The sequence below is a fragment of the Jaculus jaculus genome, chromosome 1 (assembly GCF_020740685.1).
Source record: "Jaculus jaculus isolate mJacJac1 chromosome 1, mJacJac1.mat.Y.cur, whole genome shotgun sequence".
Taxonomy (NCBI): domain Eukaryota; kingdom Metazoa; phylum Chordata; class Mammalia; order Rodentia; family Dipodidae; genus Jaculus; species Jaculus jaculus.
This window is the reverse complement of record NC_059102.1, coordinates 41,276,465-41,292,740: the sequence shown is the minus strand read 5'-3', so window position 1 is coordinate 41,292,740 and position 16,276 is coordinate 41,276,465. Positions and strand designations below refer to the sequence as shown.

At 39.7% G+C, this 16,276-nt stretch overlaps 1 protein-coding gene across 3 annotated transcripts in view; it reads left to right on the top strand.

The window, feature by feature from the left end:
- Tbc1d12 (TBC1 domain family member 12) overlaps nt 1-16,276 on the top strand; it is a 110,907-nt gene that overhangs the window by 67,811 nt on the left and 26,820 nt on the right. For 2 of the 3 annotated variants that reach the window (XM_004653035.2, XM_045141834.1), the window contains 4 exons: nt 2,260-2,366; nt 6,857-6,937; nt 13,844-13,932; nt 16,008-16,079. In XM_004653035.2, coding sequence (XP_004653092.2) covers nt 2,260-2,366; nt 6,857-6,937; nt 13,844-13,932; nt 16,008-16,079 — 349 coding nt within the window. The remainder of the gene's footprint in view (nt 1-2,259; nt 2,367-6,856; nt 6,938-13,843; nt 13,933-16,007; nt 16,080-16,276) is intronic. The other variant, XM_045141833.1, reaches the window with a different exon arrangement.

The following is a 16,276-nucleotide window of genomic DNA, read 5'->3' as shown; positions in this document are numbered from 1 at the left end:
GGAAAAGGCAGATATCAAAGCAGAGACCTAGAGATGCAGGCAAGAAATAAGTAATGTAGAGAGTTACACTCATGGTTACCCCAAGTTTAAAGAAATTACACAGGATGGGCGTGGTGGCTCTCACCTTTAATCCCAGCACTTGGGAGGCAGAGGTAGAGGATTGCTATGAGTTCAAGGCCACCTGAGACTACATAGTGAGTTCCAGGTCAGTCTGGGTTAGAGTGGGACCCTACCTTGGAAAACCAAAAAAAAAAAGAAATTACACAGGAAGCAAGCCTAGAGTTGCTGAGAGCACACATGTGGTAGAGCTGGAGTGTAAGGGAAGTACACATGTGGTAGATTCAGAGACCAGAGGAAAATCATGCAAGTGATCAAAGTGAGAAATTACTCCAGGCAGGCATGGTGGCTGATCCCAACACTTGGGAGGCAGAGGTAGGAGGATGCTGTGAGTTCAAGGCCACCCTGAGACTACATAGAAATTACTCTAAACTATAAAACAGAGGCAAGCAGAAAAGTTCAAATCGAAAGACAGTGCTAAGAAGGAAAGTAGGGGTGGGGAGGGAAGTACCATAATTTATTGTCTATAATTATGGACTCTGTCAATAAAAAAAAGTTAAAATTAAAAAAAGAAAGAAGCCGGGCGTGGTGGCAGAGGTAGGAGCATCGCCGTGAGTTCAAGGCCATCCTGAGAGTACATAGTGAATTCCAGGTCAGCCTGAGCCAGAGCGAGACCCTACCTCGAAAAACCAAAAAAAAAAAAAAAAAAAGAAAGAAAGAAAAAGAAAAGAAAAAAAAGAAAGAAACAGTGCTGTGCTTTCCCACAGCCACCCAGGCAGGCCAGACTCTTGTGTCCAAGTAGCACAGGGTAAAAACTGGAGAGATGTACATACTGTACAAGGGAGGAACAGGAAGGCCTCAGTCTTTATGATTTGGAGAGTGGACCCCAGGGCCAGCCCATCTGGGCTATTGGCCAGCAGGGGTCACTGTAGATCAGTCTTGATCAGACACTAGTTTCATTTCTGTTGTGCCAGGGTAAGGTGGCATCTCCTGATTCTGTTTGGGCCTCAGTCTCTTAACTGAAAGGCTCTAGAAAAAGATTGCTTTCTCTTGTCCTTCTTCAAAATGTTAGATATTAAAATGTTTTGAAAGCAGATATGCACACTTGTAATACGAGTACCCTGGAACAGGAGACAGTAGGATTGTCATGAGGTTCAAGGCTAGCCTGGGCAATGTAGTTCTCGGACAGTCAGAGCTACAAAGTGAGATCTTGTCTCTAAAGAAATAAATAACAAAGAAGAAAATAAAATAATAATACAAGGTGTTTTATTTGACTTTCTTTCTTTTTTTCCCTTTTTTTTTTTTTTCAAGGTAGGGTTTCACTCTAGCCCTGGCTGACTGGAATTAACTACGTAGTGTTTTTAAAATGCTTCTCATTTATTTATTTATTATTGTTTGAGGCAAACCCAACAGACTGACCATTTTTTTGCGAGAGAGTGAGAGCAAGTGAGCAACAGACAGAATTGGCACTCCAGGGCCTCCAGCCACTGTAATCGGACTCCAGACGCATGTGCCACCTTGTGTGCATGTGTGACCTTGTGCACACATGTCACCTTGTGTGTCTGGCTTACGTGGGATCTGAAGAGTTGAACATGAGTCCTTAGGCTTCTCAGGCAAGCTCCTTAAACCATTTCTAAACCATCTCTCCAGCCCAAAAATGCTTTTCTTAATCAAGAAAATATGTTAAGCATGATCTTCCCTTTCTATAAATTTCCCGTCATCATACTTTGAGACTAATATGCCTCCTGCTTTATTTATCTTATATTCTCTTTCTATGTCCAAATTATACCTTCAGCCTCATCATAGCCATGTACGAGTCAGAAAAAATATATAGAGAATTCAGTATGATCTCTGGTTTGAGGCATCTACTAGAGGTTTTAGAACATATTCCTTACAGATAATGGAACTATTGATTTCTACATAAGTAATTACATCTAATTTTTACAATTTTGTAACACATATGTATTTTTACTTACATTTATCTTACAGGGAAATTCAAGGTTAGAGATGCTAAGTGATTTGCCCAAGGCGATACAGTGAATGGCTAAACTACATTTGAATTCAGGTGTATCTGACTTAAAGCCTACACTCTTACATTCTTAACTCTCATCTGCTCATTTGGCCTTAGGTAACCATCATGCAACTAGTACTTTTGGTATAAAAAGTAACATTTTCCTTTTTTTTCTCCTCCTTTAATTCTAGGCGTAGTACAAGAAGAGTTCGAGAATTGTGGTGGCAGGGATTGCCCCCTAGTGTTCGTGGGAAAGTTTGGAGTCTAGCTGTAGGAAATGAACTAAATATCACTCCTGGTTTGTATTCTATATTCAGTTTTCCCACACATACAAATTATCATCTGGAGAGTTGCATAAATCATTAGTAGAGTTACCATTTTAAAAGGCATTACCATAAATAATGTCATGTTAAAGAGCTTGCCTCACCTCCTTCCAAACTGTATTACTTAATGAGTTATATTTCATATAAGTAAAATCTGTGAGTTTTCTTTTGTTTTTGGTTTTTTGAGGTAGGGTCTCACTCTATCTCAGGGTAGCCTCAAACTCACAGTGATCCTCCTACCAAGAACTTGGGATTAAAGGTGTGCACCACCACACCTAGCTTCAGAAATTTTTTTTGTTTGGTTTGGTTTGGTTTGGTTTTTCAAGGTAGAGTCTCACTCTAGCCTAGGCTGACCTAGAATTCACTATATAGTCTTAGGGTGGCCTTGAACTCACAACGATCCTCCTACCTCTGTCTCCTGAGTGCTGGAACTAAAGAGGTGAACCACCATACCTGGCAAGAAGGTTCTTTTTTAAGTTTGAAATTTATAAATATTTGTAATATAAATGAGCTATGTGTTTTCCAACTTACATTAGTTTTCTCTGTTAGGCATTTGTGTGTTGAAGAATGAAATAGGAAACTAAATCTCTTTTTCATGTAGAAAGGATGCTCAATTTTGATTGATTTAACTTATTTTTGATAATTTTGTTTACTTTTATTACTTATTATTTGTTTATTTATATGGCAGAAAGAAGTAGAGAGAGAGAAAATGGGCGTGCCAGGGCCTCTAGCCACTGCAAACAAACTCCAGACACATGCAACCCCTTGTGTGTCTGGCTAACGTGGATCTTGGGGAATCGAACCTGAATCCTTTGGCTGTGCAGCCAAATGTCTTAACCACTAAGCCATCCCTCCGGCCCAACTTTGTTTACTTTTAAATGACTAATAATTTGGCCCTTTTTTTGTTTCGGTCATGAAATGTATCACTACTAGAGAACATTAGCTAAGAGTTCAGGCTCTAAAGTCAGTCAAATGTGGTTTAAATCTTAGTTCCACTATATATTAGATGTGTGACCTTGGGCAATTACTTAACATTTAAAAGTCTCAGTTTTCTTCATCTATAAATTGAGAATACAATCTTTTGCTATCCCATAGCATTGTTAGACTATATGTTGTAGAAGTTCTCTTTGTTGAAGGCATAAATACCATTTCCACAAATTCAGAAAGCAAAATATTGAATTAAGAATATTCTTTTATGAAGTATAAGGTACTGTCCTGTCCATAAGCCTGCTTCAAACATTCATTTTGTAAATCCAAAATAAAATGAGGAACCAAGCATGAAATTTATCTGAGGTGAAATTCTGATTAGAAATATGACAGTAAATCTTCTGGAGCACTACCCTTTGTTTTAAAATGTACTACCTCTTTTTTTCTTAAATTTTCGTATTCATTCTGTAAGACAGGCTCTCATGATACCAAGCTTCCAAGATATTTATAAAATTTGAGAATAGCAAAACTGGCATGACTTAAAACTAGTCTGAAATGTCAGAAAGTAGACTTTCAGTTTGATGCTTGACAACCTCAAGTAATTGTATTGAAATTATATTCACTTCTTTCACCAAATCATTTGAGGTTGGATATGAATAATAGTAATTTTTATTTTTATTTATGAGAGAGAGAGAGAGAGACAGAGAATGGCCTCGCCAGGGCCTCCAGCAACTGCAAATGAACTCCAGATGCGACACATATGCCACCTTGTGCATCTGGCTTCCATGGGTCCTGGGGAATAGAACCAAGGTCCTTTGGCTTTGCAGGCAAATGCCTTAACTGCTAAGCCATACCTCCAACCATTACTTTTTTCTTTTTAAATTCATTTTTTAAAATACTTTTTAAATTTTATTTGAGACACAGAGAGAGGAACAGGCAGAAAGAGAGAATGAGTGCACCAAGGTCTCCAGCCACTGCAAACAAATTCCAGATGCATGTGCCACCTTGTGCATCTGGCTTACATGGATACTGGCGAATTGAGCATGGGTCCACTAGGCTTTGCAGGCAAGTGCCCTAACCACTAGGCAATCTCTCCAGGCCCTTTTTAAATTCATTTTTAAGCCATCAGTGGATAATGATAAATAAATAGAAGAAATTAGAATTGTAAGAGTATGGTTTGAAATATATCTTGTCAGTTACTTTTTTTTTTTTGTCAGTTACTTTATAATGATTCTTGATAAGAATACCTATCATTAACACAGATATTGATGATGAAGTAAAAACATATAAATTTATGCCTATTAATGTAAAACAGCCCCTAATAGAACAAAGTAAGATACAGATCAATATATGTAGTATGATGTCAACATTTTTTTAAAGGAGGATATATACACACACACATACAAACAAATTAAACATGTACATTTTCATGATTGGAAGAGTTCATAAGTACTCTGTTAACTGTACTTATATCTAACAGAAGAAAATTTATTTCTCAGTCCATGCTCTTATACTGTTTACATTTTGTTTTGTGGTTTATCAAGGTAGGGTCTTGCTCTATCTAGCTCAGGCTGGCCTGGAGATTCACTATATAGTCTCAGGATGGTCTCAAACTCAAGCCCTCCTCCAGCCTCTGCTTCCTGAGTGCAGAGATTAAGGGTGTACACCACCATGCTTGGCTCTGCTTGCAGATTTTAGAACTCATACTCATGTTTTACTTTTTTTGTTTTGTTTTGTTTGAGGTGTGGTCTTTTGTAGCCCATGCTAACCTGGAATTCACTATGTAGTCTCACAGTGGCTTTGGGCTGAAATTTACTCTTTGTTCTCTTAGTTTTTTGAAGCAGGATCTCACTCTAGCCCAGGCTGACCTGGAACTCATTCTGTGGCCCAGGCTGGCCTTGAACTCATGGCAATACTCTTACCTCAGCCTCCTGATTAAAGTTGTGTGCCATCATGCCCAGCTTAAAACATCCTTTTTTAAAAAAAAAAAAATTTATTTTATTTTTTTTGGTTTTTTTGAGGTAGGCTTTCACTTTAGCCTAAGCTCTCCTGGAATTCACTATGTAGTCTCAGAGTGGCCTCGAATTTACAGGGATCATCTACCTCTGTCTCCTGAGTATTGGGATTAAAGGCATGTGCCACCATGCCTGGCAGAAATATCCTTTTTAAAAAAATATATTTATCTTATTTTATTTTATTTTTTAGTTTTTTGAGGTAGGGTCTCACTCTAGTACAGGCTGACCTGGAATTCACTATATAGTCACAGAGCAGCCTTGAACTCACGACAATCCTCCTCAGCCTCCTAAGTGCTGAGATTAAAGGCATGTACTATGACGCCCAACTTTATCTGTCTGTCTGTCTGTCTATCTATGTATCTATCTATCTATCTATTTATGATGGGGGGGCAGATAGAGATAGAATGAGAGAATGAGCACACCAGGGCCTCTAGCCACTGCAAACAAACTCTAGATGCTTGTGCCACCTTGTGTATCTGGCTTATGTGAGTCCTGAAGAATCGAACCATGGTCCTTTGACTTTGCAGACAAGCACTTTAACCTCTAAGCCATTTCTTCAGCCCAGAAATATCCTTTTTTGAATGTAGTTTCAGATATCTATAATGTTTAGTTAGAAAGTGAAAACAAAATTGGAGATTAGAGAAAAATCTTTTGATTTTTTTTCTGTTCCAGGAGTTTTATGAGACTACACACATATGGAAATCTAATGATTGGCAAGGCATCTAAAATAAAAAGACACAGATTATGGATTTTTGTATATAAATCTCTAGACCAAATCTGTATGAAATGTAGGTTGCTTAAATAATAATATTGAGCCGGGTATGGTGGCATATGCCTTTAATCCCAGGCAAAGAGGTGGAAGGATTGCTGTGAGTTTGAGGCCACCCTTAGACTACATAGTGAATTCCAGGTGAACCGGGGCTAGAGTGAAACTCTACCTCGAAAAACCAAAATAAATAAATAAAAATAAATAACAATATCATGGGGAGTAAACAACAAGGAGAAACAAGAATTTATTACATGTCTTTTAAGATATATTAGCTTTTCATAAAATGGCTTGGGCTTGCTTAATCATTATGGGCAACCCTATAAGTAGGTGTCACTTCTCTCTAGATGAAGAAAGTCAAGAACCAGAGTAGTTAAGTAACTTTCTTGAAGTCCCACAAGTAGCAAGTGACCGATGGAATACAAAATCTGGTTGAGTGGTTGTTTCTACTCTTCCACAGTGCTACCCCATTAGCAGAACATCTCTTTTTCCTCACACACGCATTTACATTGTATCTACCTGGATGACCATTCTCCAGTGTTTTTGTCACTGAGTCTGTAGTGTTTGTTTTTTGTTTGTTTTTCACTGTCTTTTTGGTTGTATAATGAATCCTTCTGATATAATGAAGCACTTTTGTCATGTTTTTGATTCCTGCTACACCAGAGATACCTGAGTTGTAATCATAAAGAATGAAAATAAAAATGTGAATATGTTTCTTTCCTATTATTTATAAATGTTTGTTTGTTTGTTTTCCCAGAACTTTACGAAATCTTCCTTTCAAGAGCAAAAGAACGATGGAAAAGCTTCAGTGAAACAAGTTCTGATAATGACACAGAAGGTATGGGGTCTTTAAAATAAGAATTTCAAAATGAAAATTCAGATACTATTATAATCATATGATTTTGTACCATATGACAGGAACTGTGATAACTGCTTTATGTACATTATTCATTTAATCTTAATCTTCTTGGTAGATATTATGCTAAGTTACAGAAGAGGAAACTGGAACTTAAAGTATGTAAGTAACTTATAAACAGAAGCCAGGCGTGGTGGTGCACGCCTTTAATCCCAGCACTCAGGAGGCAGAGGTAGGAGGATCGCAGGGAGTTCGAGGCCACCCTGAGACTACATAGTGAATTCCAGGTCAGCCTGGACTGGAATGAGACCATACCTTGAAAAATAAAAACAAACAAACAAATCCCTTATACACAGATAAACTGAGAAACCAGGATATAAATCACAGCAGTACTTGCCTGCAAAGCCAAAGGACCCTGGGTTTGACTCCCCAGGACCCATGTAAGCCAGATGCACAGGGTGGCAGGATGCGTCTGTAGTTTGTTTGCAGTGGCTGAAGGCCCTGGCATGCCACTCATTTTCTCTTTCTCTGCTTCTTTCTTTCTCTGACTGTTGCTCTCAAATAAATAAATAAAAATAAACAAAAAAAAAAAGAAAAAGATTGATGTTCTGTACATCCACTTGCATTCCCATTCTACCATCTTCACTCAGTCCCTGGGATATTATAGATCATTCTTCCTGTGCTTTACCCTTACTCTTTGTTCATTTAATGCATTCATAACCCCTCCCATCTTTCCCTCTATTCTTGTCTTTTTTTTTTTCCCAAATCATTTTTGAAAAACAGAAATATTTTGTTCCTTTCATGATAGTTAATTAAATTTAGGTAAACTTACTCAATTATCTATTGCCCTTGTGTAATGGGGTACAGTTATTCTGCCACTTTTTGTTTTTGTATTTGTTTATGAAAAACAAACCCTCATTCATCTCTTGCCTCTAAGTTCTAAAAATGAATGCAACTTTGGATAGAGAAATAGTGCTTATGTTATAGTATTCTTTCTTTTGCTTGTTTGCTTTTTGTTTTTGAGGCATGGTCTCACTCTAGCTGACCTACAACTTACTGTGTAGCCTAGGCTAGTCTTGAACTCATGGTAATCCTCCTTCCTCAAACTCCAGAGTGCTGGGATTATAGGAGTGAGCCACCACACCTAACTTCACAGTGATTTTCTATGAGTATATTAAATTCTTTTTTTTTTTTTTTTTTGTTTGTTTGTTTTTTTGAGGTAGGGTCTCAGTGTAGCCCAGGCTGACCTGGAATTCACTATGGAGTCTCAGGGTGGCCTCGAACTCACAATCCTCCCACCTCTGCCTCCTGAGTGCTGGGATTAAAGGTGTGCGCCACTATGCCCGGCGAGTATATTAAATTCTTAAATGCTTCTTTTTCTGTTTTAGGAAAATGAACATTAGGGAGGTGAAAATTGACTAACCAGTGTTAGAGAGGACTTGATTTCCAGGGTCATGAAAGTGTCACCCTGAAGTCTGTCATTCATGTAAGCTATTTGTGGGGAATTACAAGTGCAAAGAATGGCCTAGTATGGTGGTGCATGCCTTCAATCCCAACACTGGGAAGGTAGATGTAGGAGGATTGCTGAGTTTGAGGCCAGTGTGGGACTGTAGAGTGAGTTTCAGGTCAGCCTGGGCTAGAGTGGGACCTTACCTCAAAGGTGAAAAAGTACAAAGTAATTGAAAATGTAAGTTTTATATTGACAGGTTCTTAGCCATTTCATTATCCTTTTGTTCCAGGGTGTTTTGTTTGGTTGATAACTTATTTTTATTTTAAGGTAGGGTCTTTCTATTGTTTCAGGCTAGCCTCGAACTCAGCACTCCACATCCTGAGTGCAGAGATAAAAGGCGTGCACTACTATACCCGGCTGATTGTTGTTGTTGTTGTTGACGTAGGGTCTCACTCTAGTCCAGGCTGACCTGGAATTCACTCTGTATTCTCAGGGTGGCCTCAAACTCATGGCAATCCTCCTACCTCTGCCTCCCGAGTGCTGGGATTAAAGGCGTGCACCACCACACCCAGCTTTGATTTTTGTTTTTAATTGTTTTTGGTTTATCAAGGTAGGGTCTTGCTTTAGCCCAGGCTGACCTGGAATTCACTGTGTAGTTCTCAGGGTGGGCTTGGATTTATAGCCCACCTGCCTCTGCCTCCTGAGTGCTGGAATTAAAGGCGTGAGCCACCATGCCTGGCAAAGAAAACAACTTTTAAAGATATTTATTTGCAAGCAGTAAGATATAGGAAGAAGAGAGGGAGAATGGGCACGCCAGGGCCTCCAGCCGCTGTAAACAAACTCCAGATATATGTACCACTTTGTGCATCTGGCTTTATGTGGGTCCTGGGGAATCAAACCCGGGTCCTTTGGCTTTGTAGGCAAGCACCTTAACCACTAAGCCATCCCTCCAGCCTGATTTTTCTTTTTATTTCTTAAAAAATATTTTTGTGCAGGGAGTGGTGGCACACACCTTTAATCCCAGTACTTGGGAGGCAGAGGTCGGAGGATCAGAGGATCACCATGAGTTCAAGGCCACCATGAGACTATGAATTCAGGTCAGCCTGGGCTAAAGCAAGACCCTACCTCAAAAAACCAAATATATGTGTGTGTGTGTATATGTATATATATGTATATGTGTGTGTGTATGTATATGTATATGTGTGTGTGTGTGTGTGTGTGTGTGTGTGTGTGTGTGTGTGTACATACATATATATACACTTTTTTTTTTTTTTTTGAGCTGGGCTGGAGAGATGGCTTAGCAGTTGAGGTGCTTACTTGCAAATCCAAAGGACCCAGGTTACATTCCTCAGGACCCATGTAAGCCAGATGTACAGGGTGGTGCATGAATCTGGAGTTGGTTTGCAGCAGGTAGAGGCCCTGGCACACCCCATACCCATTCTCTTTTTCTATCTTCCTCTTTCTCTCTCAAATTATTGTATTATTTTATTTTATTTTTTTTTAGTTTGTTGAGGTAGGATCTCACTCTAGGCCAGGCTGACCTGGAATTCAGTATGTAGTCTCAGGGTGGCCTTGAACTCATGGCAGTCCTCCTATCTCTGCCTCCCAGAGTGCTGGGATTAAAGGCATGTGCCACCATGCCTGATTTTTTTTTTTTTTTTTTTTTTTTGAGACAACCTTTCTCACTGAACCTGAAGCTCACTAATGCAGCTAGTCTATAGTATAGCTAGCCAGTGAACCTCAGGGATTCTCCTGTCTTCACCTGCCCATAGTGCTGGAATTGTAGGCACTTGCGGCCATGACTGGCATTTTCTGTGGGTAGTAGGCAAGCACTTTACCAACTAAGACATCTCCCTAATTCTAGAAATTGGTAAGAATGTCCACTTGTTGGTTGTTGTTTGGTTGTTTTTTTTTTTTTTTCTGGGGGGGTGTTGAGGTAGGTTTTCACTCTAGCTCAGGCTCTCCTGGAATTCACTATATAGTCTCAGGGTGGCCTTGAACTCAGGTTGGTTGGTTTTTTAAGGTAGGGTCTCACTCTAGCCAGGCTGACCTAGAATCTACTATGTCTCAGTGTGGCCTAGAACCCACAGTGATCCTCATAACTCTGCCTCCCGAGTGCTGGGATTAAAGGCGTGTACCACCACTTGTTCTTTTGTTTGTTTGTTTTTATTTGGGAGTAAGAGACAGAGGAAGAGGCAGATGGAGAGAGAGAAAAAATAAATAGGCACACCAGGGCCTCCAGCCACTGCAGACGAACTCCATATGCATATGCCACCTTGTGCACCTTGTATACCTTGGCTTATGTGGGTCCTGGGGAATCGAGCCTCGAACTGGGGCCTTAGGGTTCATAAGCAAGTGCTTAACCGCCAAGCTATCTCTCCAGTCCCATTGTTCTTTTATTCTATTTCTTTGTTGAAAGGCCACCCTGAGACTACATAGTGAGTTCTAGGTCAGCCTGGGCTAGAGTGAGACCCTACGTCAAAAAAACAAAACAAAACAAAAAAGGTAGAAAGCATTTAAAGACATCTATGGTCAAACTCTGACTACCCCCACAGAATGCACAGACAACGTGTGTGTACACATGTACATGTGTAAAAATATCTAGAATTAAAAATTCATTGGGGCTGGAGGATGGCTTAGTGGTTAAGGCGTTTGCTTGCAAAGCCAAAGGACCCAGGTTCAATTCCCCAAGATCCACATTAGCCAGATGCCCAAGGGGGCTCATGCATCTGGAGTTCATCTGCAGTGGCTAAAGGCCCCTGGCACATTATTCTTTATCTCCCACCCTCTTTCTCTGTCAAATAAATAAATAAATAAAAATAAAATATTAAAAAATTCATTGGAAAGATTTATAATATATTGGATATAACAGAAAAAAAGGATTAGAAAGTTGGACACAAGACTTGAGGAAATGGCTTAGTGGTTAAAAATACTTTTTTGCAAAGCCTGCCAACTCGGATTTAGTTCCTTATCTTCCTACATTAAGCTGGACAGGGATTTGATTACAGTGGCAGGAAACCGTGGCACACACATACACACTGACTTATGTGCAAAAATAAATAATTTTAAAAAGAGGGCTGGAGAAATGGCTTAGTGGTTAAGTTGCTAGCCTCAGAAGCCTAAGGACCCAGGTTTGATTTCCCAGGACCCATGTATGCCAGATGCACAAGGTAGCACATGTGTTTGGGGTTTGTTTTCAGTGGCTAGAGGCTCTGGTATGCTTATTCTCTCACACCTCTCTCTCTTAAACAAGTGGACACACCAAGTTCTCTAGCCACTGCAAACGAACTCCAGACACATGCACCACCTTGTACATCTGACTTACATGGGTACTGGGAAATCAAACTTTAACTGCTAAGCCATCTCTCCAGTCCACCCTTCTTTCTTTCTTTTTTTTTTCAAGGTAGGGTCTCACTTAGCCCAGGCTGTCCTGGAATTCACTATGTACTCTCAGGGTGGCCTCAAACTCACGGTGATCCTCCTACCTCTGTCTCTCAAGTGCTGGTGTTAAAGGTGTGTGCCACCATACTGGGCTCTAGAACTTTTCAAAAATATTATTTATTTATTTGAAAGAAAGAGAGAAATGAAGTCCAGACACATGCCCTACTTTGTGCATCTGGCTTATGTGGGTCCTTGGGAATTGAACCTGGGTCCTCTGGTTTTGCAGGCAAGCGCATTAATCATTAAGCCATCTCTCCAGCCCCAGCCTTTCTAGAATTTAAATGCTCTCTGGACTGTCCTGTACCAGCTCTGAGATCTCTTTTTTTTTTTTTTTTTGCAGGAGGGATCTGAGGTAGGGTCTCATGCTAGCTCAGGCTGACCTGGAATTCACTAGGTAGTCTCAGAGTGGCCTCGAACTCTCGGCAGTCCTCCTACTTATGCCTCCTGAGTGCTGGGATTAAAAGCATGTACCACAACTCCCGGCCCTCTTTTTTTTTTGGCAATCTTTTTTTTTTTTTTTTTTTTAATTTTTATTAACATTTTCCATGATTATAAAATATATCCTATGGTAATTCCCTCCCTCCCCACCCCCACACTTTCCCATTTGAAATTCCATTCTCCATCATATTACCTCCCCATTACAATCATTGTAATTACATATATACAATATCAACCTCTTTTTTTTTTGTGATATTTATTATTGGATTCTTTTTCCCCTCTAGTTCTTACCATGGGAATGGTAGTCTGTCCCAATATTCTATAAAAGCAGGAGCAGAGTTCCTTCCCCATAGAATCATCATTTACTTGGGGATAAATGTATAGACATTCTCCTCATATATGAAACTTAAAGGCTGGAGAGATGGCTTAGCCATTAAGGTACTTGCCTGTGAAGCTCAAGGACCCAGGTTTGACTCTTCAGATCCCATGTAAGCCAGATGGACAAGGCGAAGCAAGCATGCAAGGTTGCACATGTGCATGTATCTGAAGTTCAGTTACAGTGGGTGGATGCCCTGATGTGCCAAATCTCTCTCTTGCTCTCACATTAAAAAAAAAAAAAAAAAAAAAAAAAAAAAAAAAGCCAGTCTGTTGGACTTGCCTCAAAGAATAAAAGAGAGACTTAATTTGAGAGAGCCGAGCTTGATGTCACAGGCCTTTAATCACAGCACTTGGGTGCAAGTTCAAAGCCACCCTGAAACTACATATTGAATTCCAGGTCAGCCTGGACTGGAGCCAAGATGCTTGTTCAAAAAACAAAACAAAGAAAGGAAACTCAAAGTTTGAGAGACAGAGAGAAAACTAGCAAAAAACCATAAATTTTTTGATTATTCGGCTATTGTACATTCCTTAAGAAACAGGGCTAGACAGTAAATTAAAAAGGAGACACAAAAGGAAGAGAAAGGAAGGGAGGAGGGTACTTAATAGGTTGATATTGTATATATGTAAGTACAAGGATTGAGATGGGGAGGTAATATGATGAAGAATGAAATTTCAAAGGGGAAAGTGTCGGGGGAAGGGAGGGAATTATCATGGGATATTTTTTTATAATCATGGATAATGTTAATAAAAATTTAAAAAATAAAAAAATTTAAAAAAAAGAAACAGGGCTGGAAAGATGGCTTAGCAGTTAAGGCACATGCCTGCAAAGTCCAAGGACCCAGGTTCAATTCCAGATCAGCCTGCCTCAAAAAAACAAAGAAAGAGGGCTGGAAAGATGGCTTAGTGAGTTAAGACACATGACTGTGAAGCCTAAAGACCAAAGTTTGATTCTCCAAGTCCCATGTAAGCCAGATACATGTGATGGCTCATGTGTCTGGAGTTCAATTGCAGTGGCTAGAGATCCTAGCCTGCCCATTCTCTCACCCCCCCCCCCCGGCTATCTTATATAAATAAATAAAAATAAATCTTAAAAAAAATACATGCTATGTGTTCAGTCTCTATTAATAAAATGAACATGTCACAGCCAAGTAATCATTTAAATGTTATCTTTGGTAATGCAGGTATATCTGTTGCTGACCGAGAGGCCAGTCTGGAATTAATTAAATTGGATATATCACGAACATTTCCATCTCTCTACATCTTTCAGAAGGTGAGTTTCTAAACAGGACTACTTTTGTGTCTTAAAATTTTTTCATATCCAAGTGGACAAATTCTCTATATGCATTCCCATTATTTTTAAAAGAAAAACTAATTTCAATCAATGGAACAAAATGATAATTTTTTCTTTTTTGGTTTTTTTGAGGTAGGGTCTCACTCTAGCTCAGGGTGACCAGGAATTCACTATCTCACTATCTTCACTATCTCAGAGTGGCCTTGAACTCACAGAGATCCTCTGCTTCCAGAGTGCTGGGGTTAAAAGCATGTGCCACCATGTCCAGCAAAAGTTTCTTTTCATTTGTCTTATCAGTTTTGTGGACCTTTTTTTAATTTTTCTTTCTGTTTTTTGTTTTTTGAGGTAGGGTCTCACTCTAGCTCAGGCAGACCTGGAATTCACTATGGACTCTCAGGTTGGCCTCGAACTCACAGCAATCCCCCTACCTCTGCCTCCCGAGTGCTGGGATTAAAGGTATGCACCACCACGCCTAGCTTGTTTTTTTTGTTTTTTTTTTTTTTTTAATTCAAGACAGTGAGGGAGACAGAAAGAATGAATTGGTGCACCAGGGCCTCTAGCCACTATAATTGAACCCCAGATGTGTGTGCCACCTTGTGCAGATTTGTGACCTTGCGCACTTGCTTCACCTTGTGTGTCTGGTTTACGTGGGACCTGAAGAGTCAAATATGGGTCCTTAGGCTTCATAGACAAGCACATTACCTGGTAAGCCATTATTTATTTTATTATTTTTTTGTTTTTGTTTTTTTGAGATAGGGTTTTGCCGTAGCCCAGGCTAGCCTGGAATTCATTATGGAGTCTCAGGGTGGCCTCAAACTCACAGCAATCCTCCTACCTCTACCTCCTGAGTTCTGGGATTAAAGGCATGTGCCACCATACCGTGCTTTAATTTTTTTAATTTTTATTTCTTTATTTGAGAGAGAGAGAGAATGGGCACACAAGGGCCTCCAGCCATTGTAAACAAACACCAGATGCATGCACCACCTTGTGGGTCCTGGGGAATCAAGCCTCGAACCAGGGTCCTTAGGCTTCACAGGCAAGCGCTTAACTGCTAAGCCATCTCTCCAGCCCCTAATTTTTACTTTTTAAAGAATGAAACACTTTGGATGCTGTTTTTTGTGTGTGTGTGTGTGAGGAGAGATAGAAAGAGAGTAACTGGGCATGACAGGGCCTCTTGCCGTCGCAAATGAACTCCAGATGCCCCAAGCACCACTTTGTGCATCTAGCTTTACATATATACTGGGTACTGGGGAATTGAACTCAGGCTATCAGGCCTTGCAAGGAAGCACCTTAACTGCTGAGCCATCTCCCTACCCCACAATCAAAATTTTTTTAAATTTGAAAATATTTGATAGGATATATTTAGAGTATTTTTGGAAATTGTTAACCACACTAAAACTAGGAAATGCAGGGTTTTTTTACTTTTTTTTTTTTTTTTTTTCCAAGGTAGGGTCTCTCTCTGGCCCAGGCTGACCTGGAATTAACTATGTAGTTTCAGGGTGGCCTTGAACTCAGGGTGGTTCTCCTACCTCTACCTCTTGAGTGCTAGGATTAAAGGCATGTTCCACCATGTCCGGCCAGTTTTTTAGCTTTTTTTCTGATTTATTTTTATTTATTTATTAGAGAGAGAGTATGTGTGAGAATGGGCACACCAGGGCCTGTAGCCACAGCAGATGATCTCCAGATGCATGCATCACCATTTGCATCTGGCTTACATGAAACCTGGAGAATCAAACCTGGGTCTTTAGGCTTCACAGGCAAGCACCTTAACTGCTAAGCTGTCTCTCTAGCCCAGTTTTTAAACTTTTTTTTTTTAGTTTTTATATTTTTTAAATTTTTAAATTTTTATTTGCATTTTCCATGATTATAAAAAAAATTCCATGGTAATTCCCTCCCTCCCCACCCCCCCCACTTTCCCCTTTGAAATTCCATTCTCCATCATATTACCTCCCCATCACATCATTGTACTTACATATATAAGTTTTTTAACTTTTTATAAGCTTTCACTTAGTAATAGTTACTAATTGTTTCAATTTTTGTTTTTCTCTCCGAAGGGTGGCCCATATCATGATGTTTTACATAGTATTTTAGGGGCCTATACATGTTACAGACCTGATGTTGGTTATGTAAGTATTTATTTTAATCTGTTTATGTATGTGTGTGTATGTGTGTGTATGACTCCTATGAAATATCTTATGTAGGGCTGGGCATGGTGACTCACACCTTTAATCCTAGTACTCGGGAGGCAGAGGTAGGAGCAGTATGAGTTTGAGGCCACCTTGAGACTACATAATGAATTCCAGGTCAGCTTGGGCTAGATCGA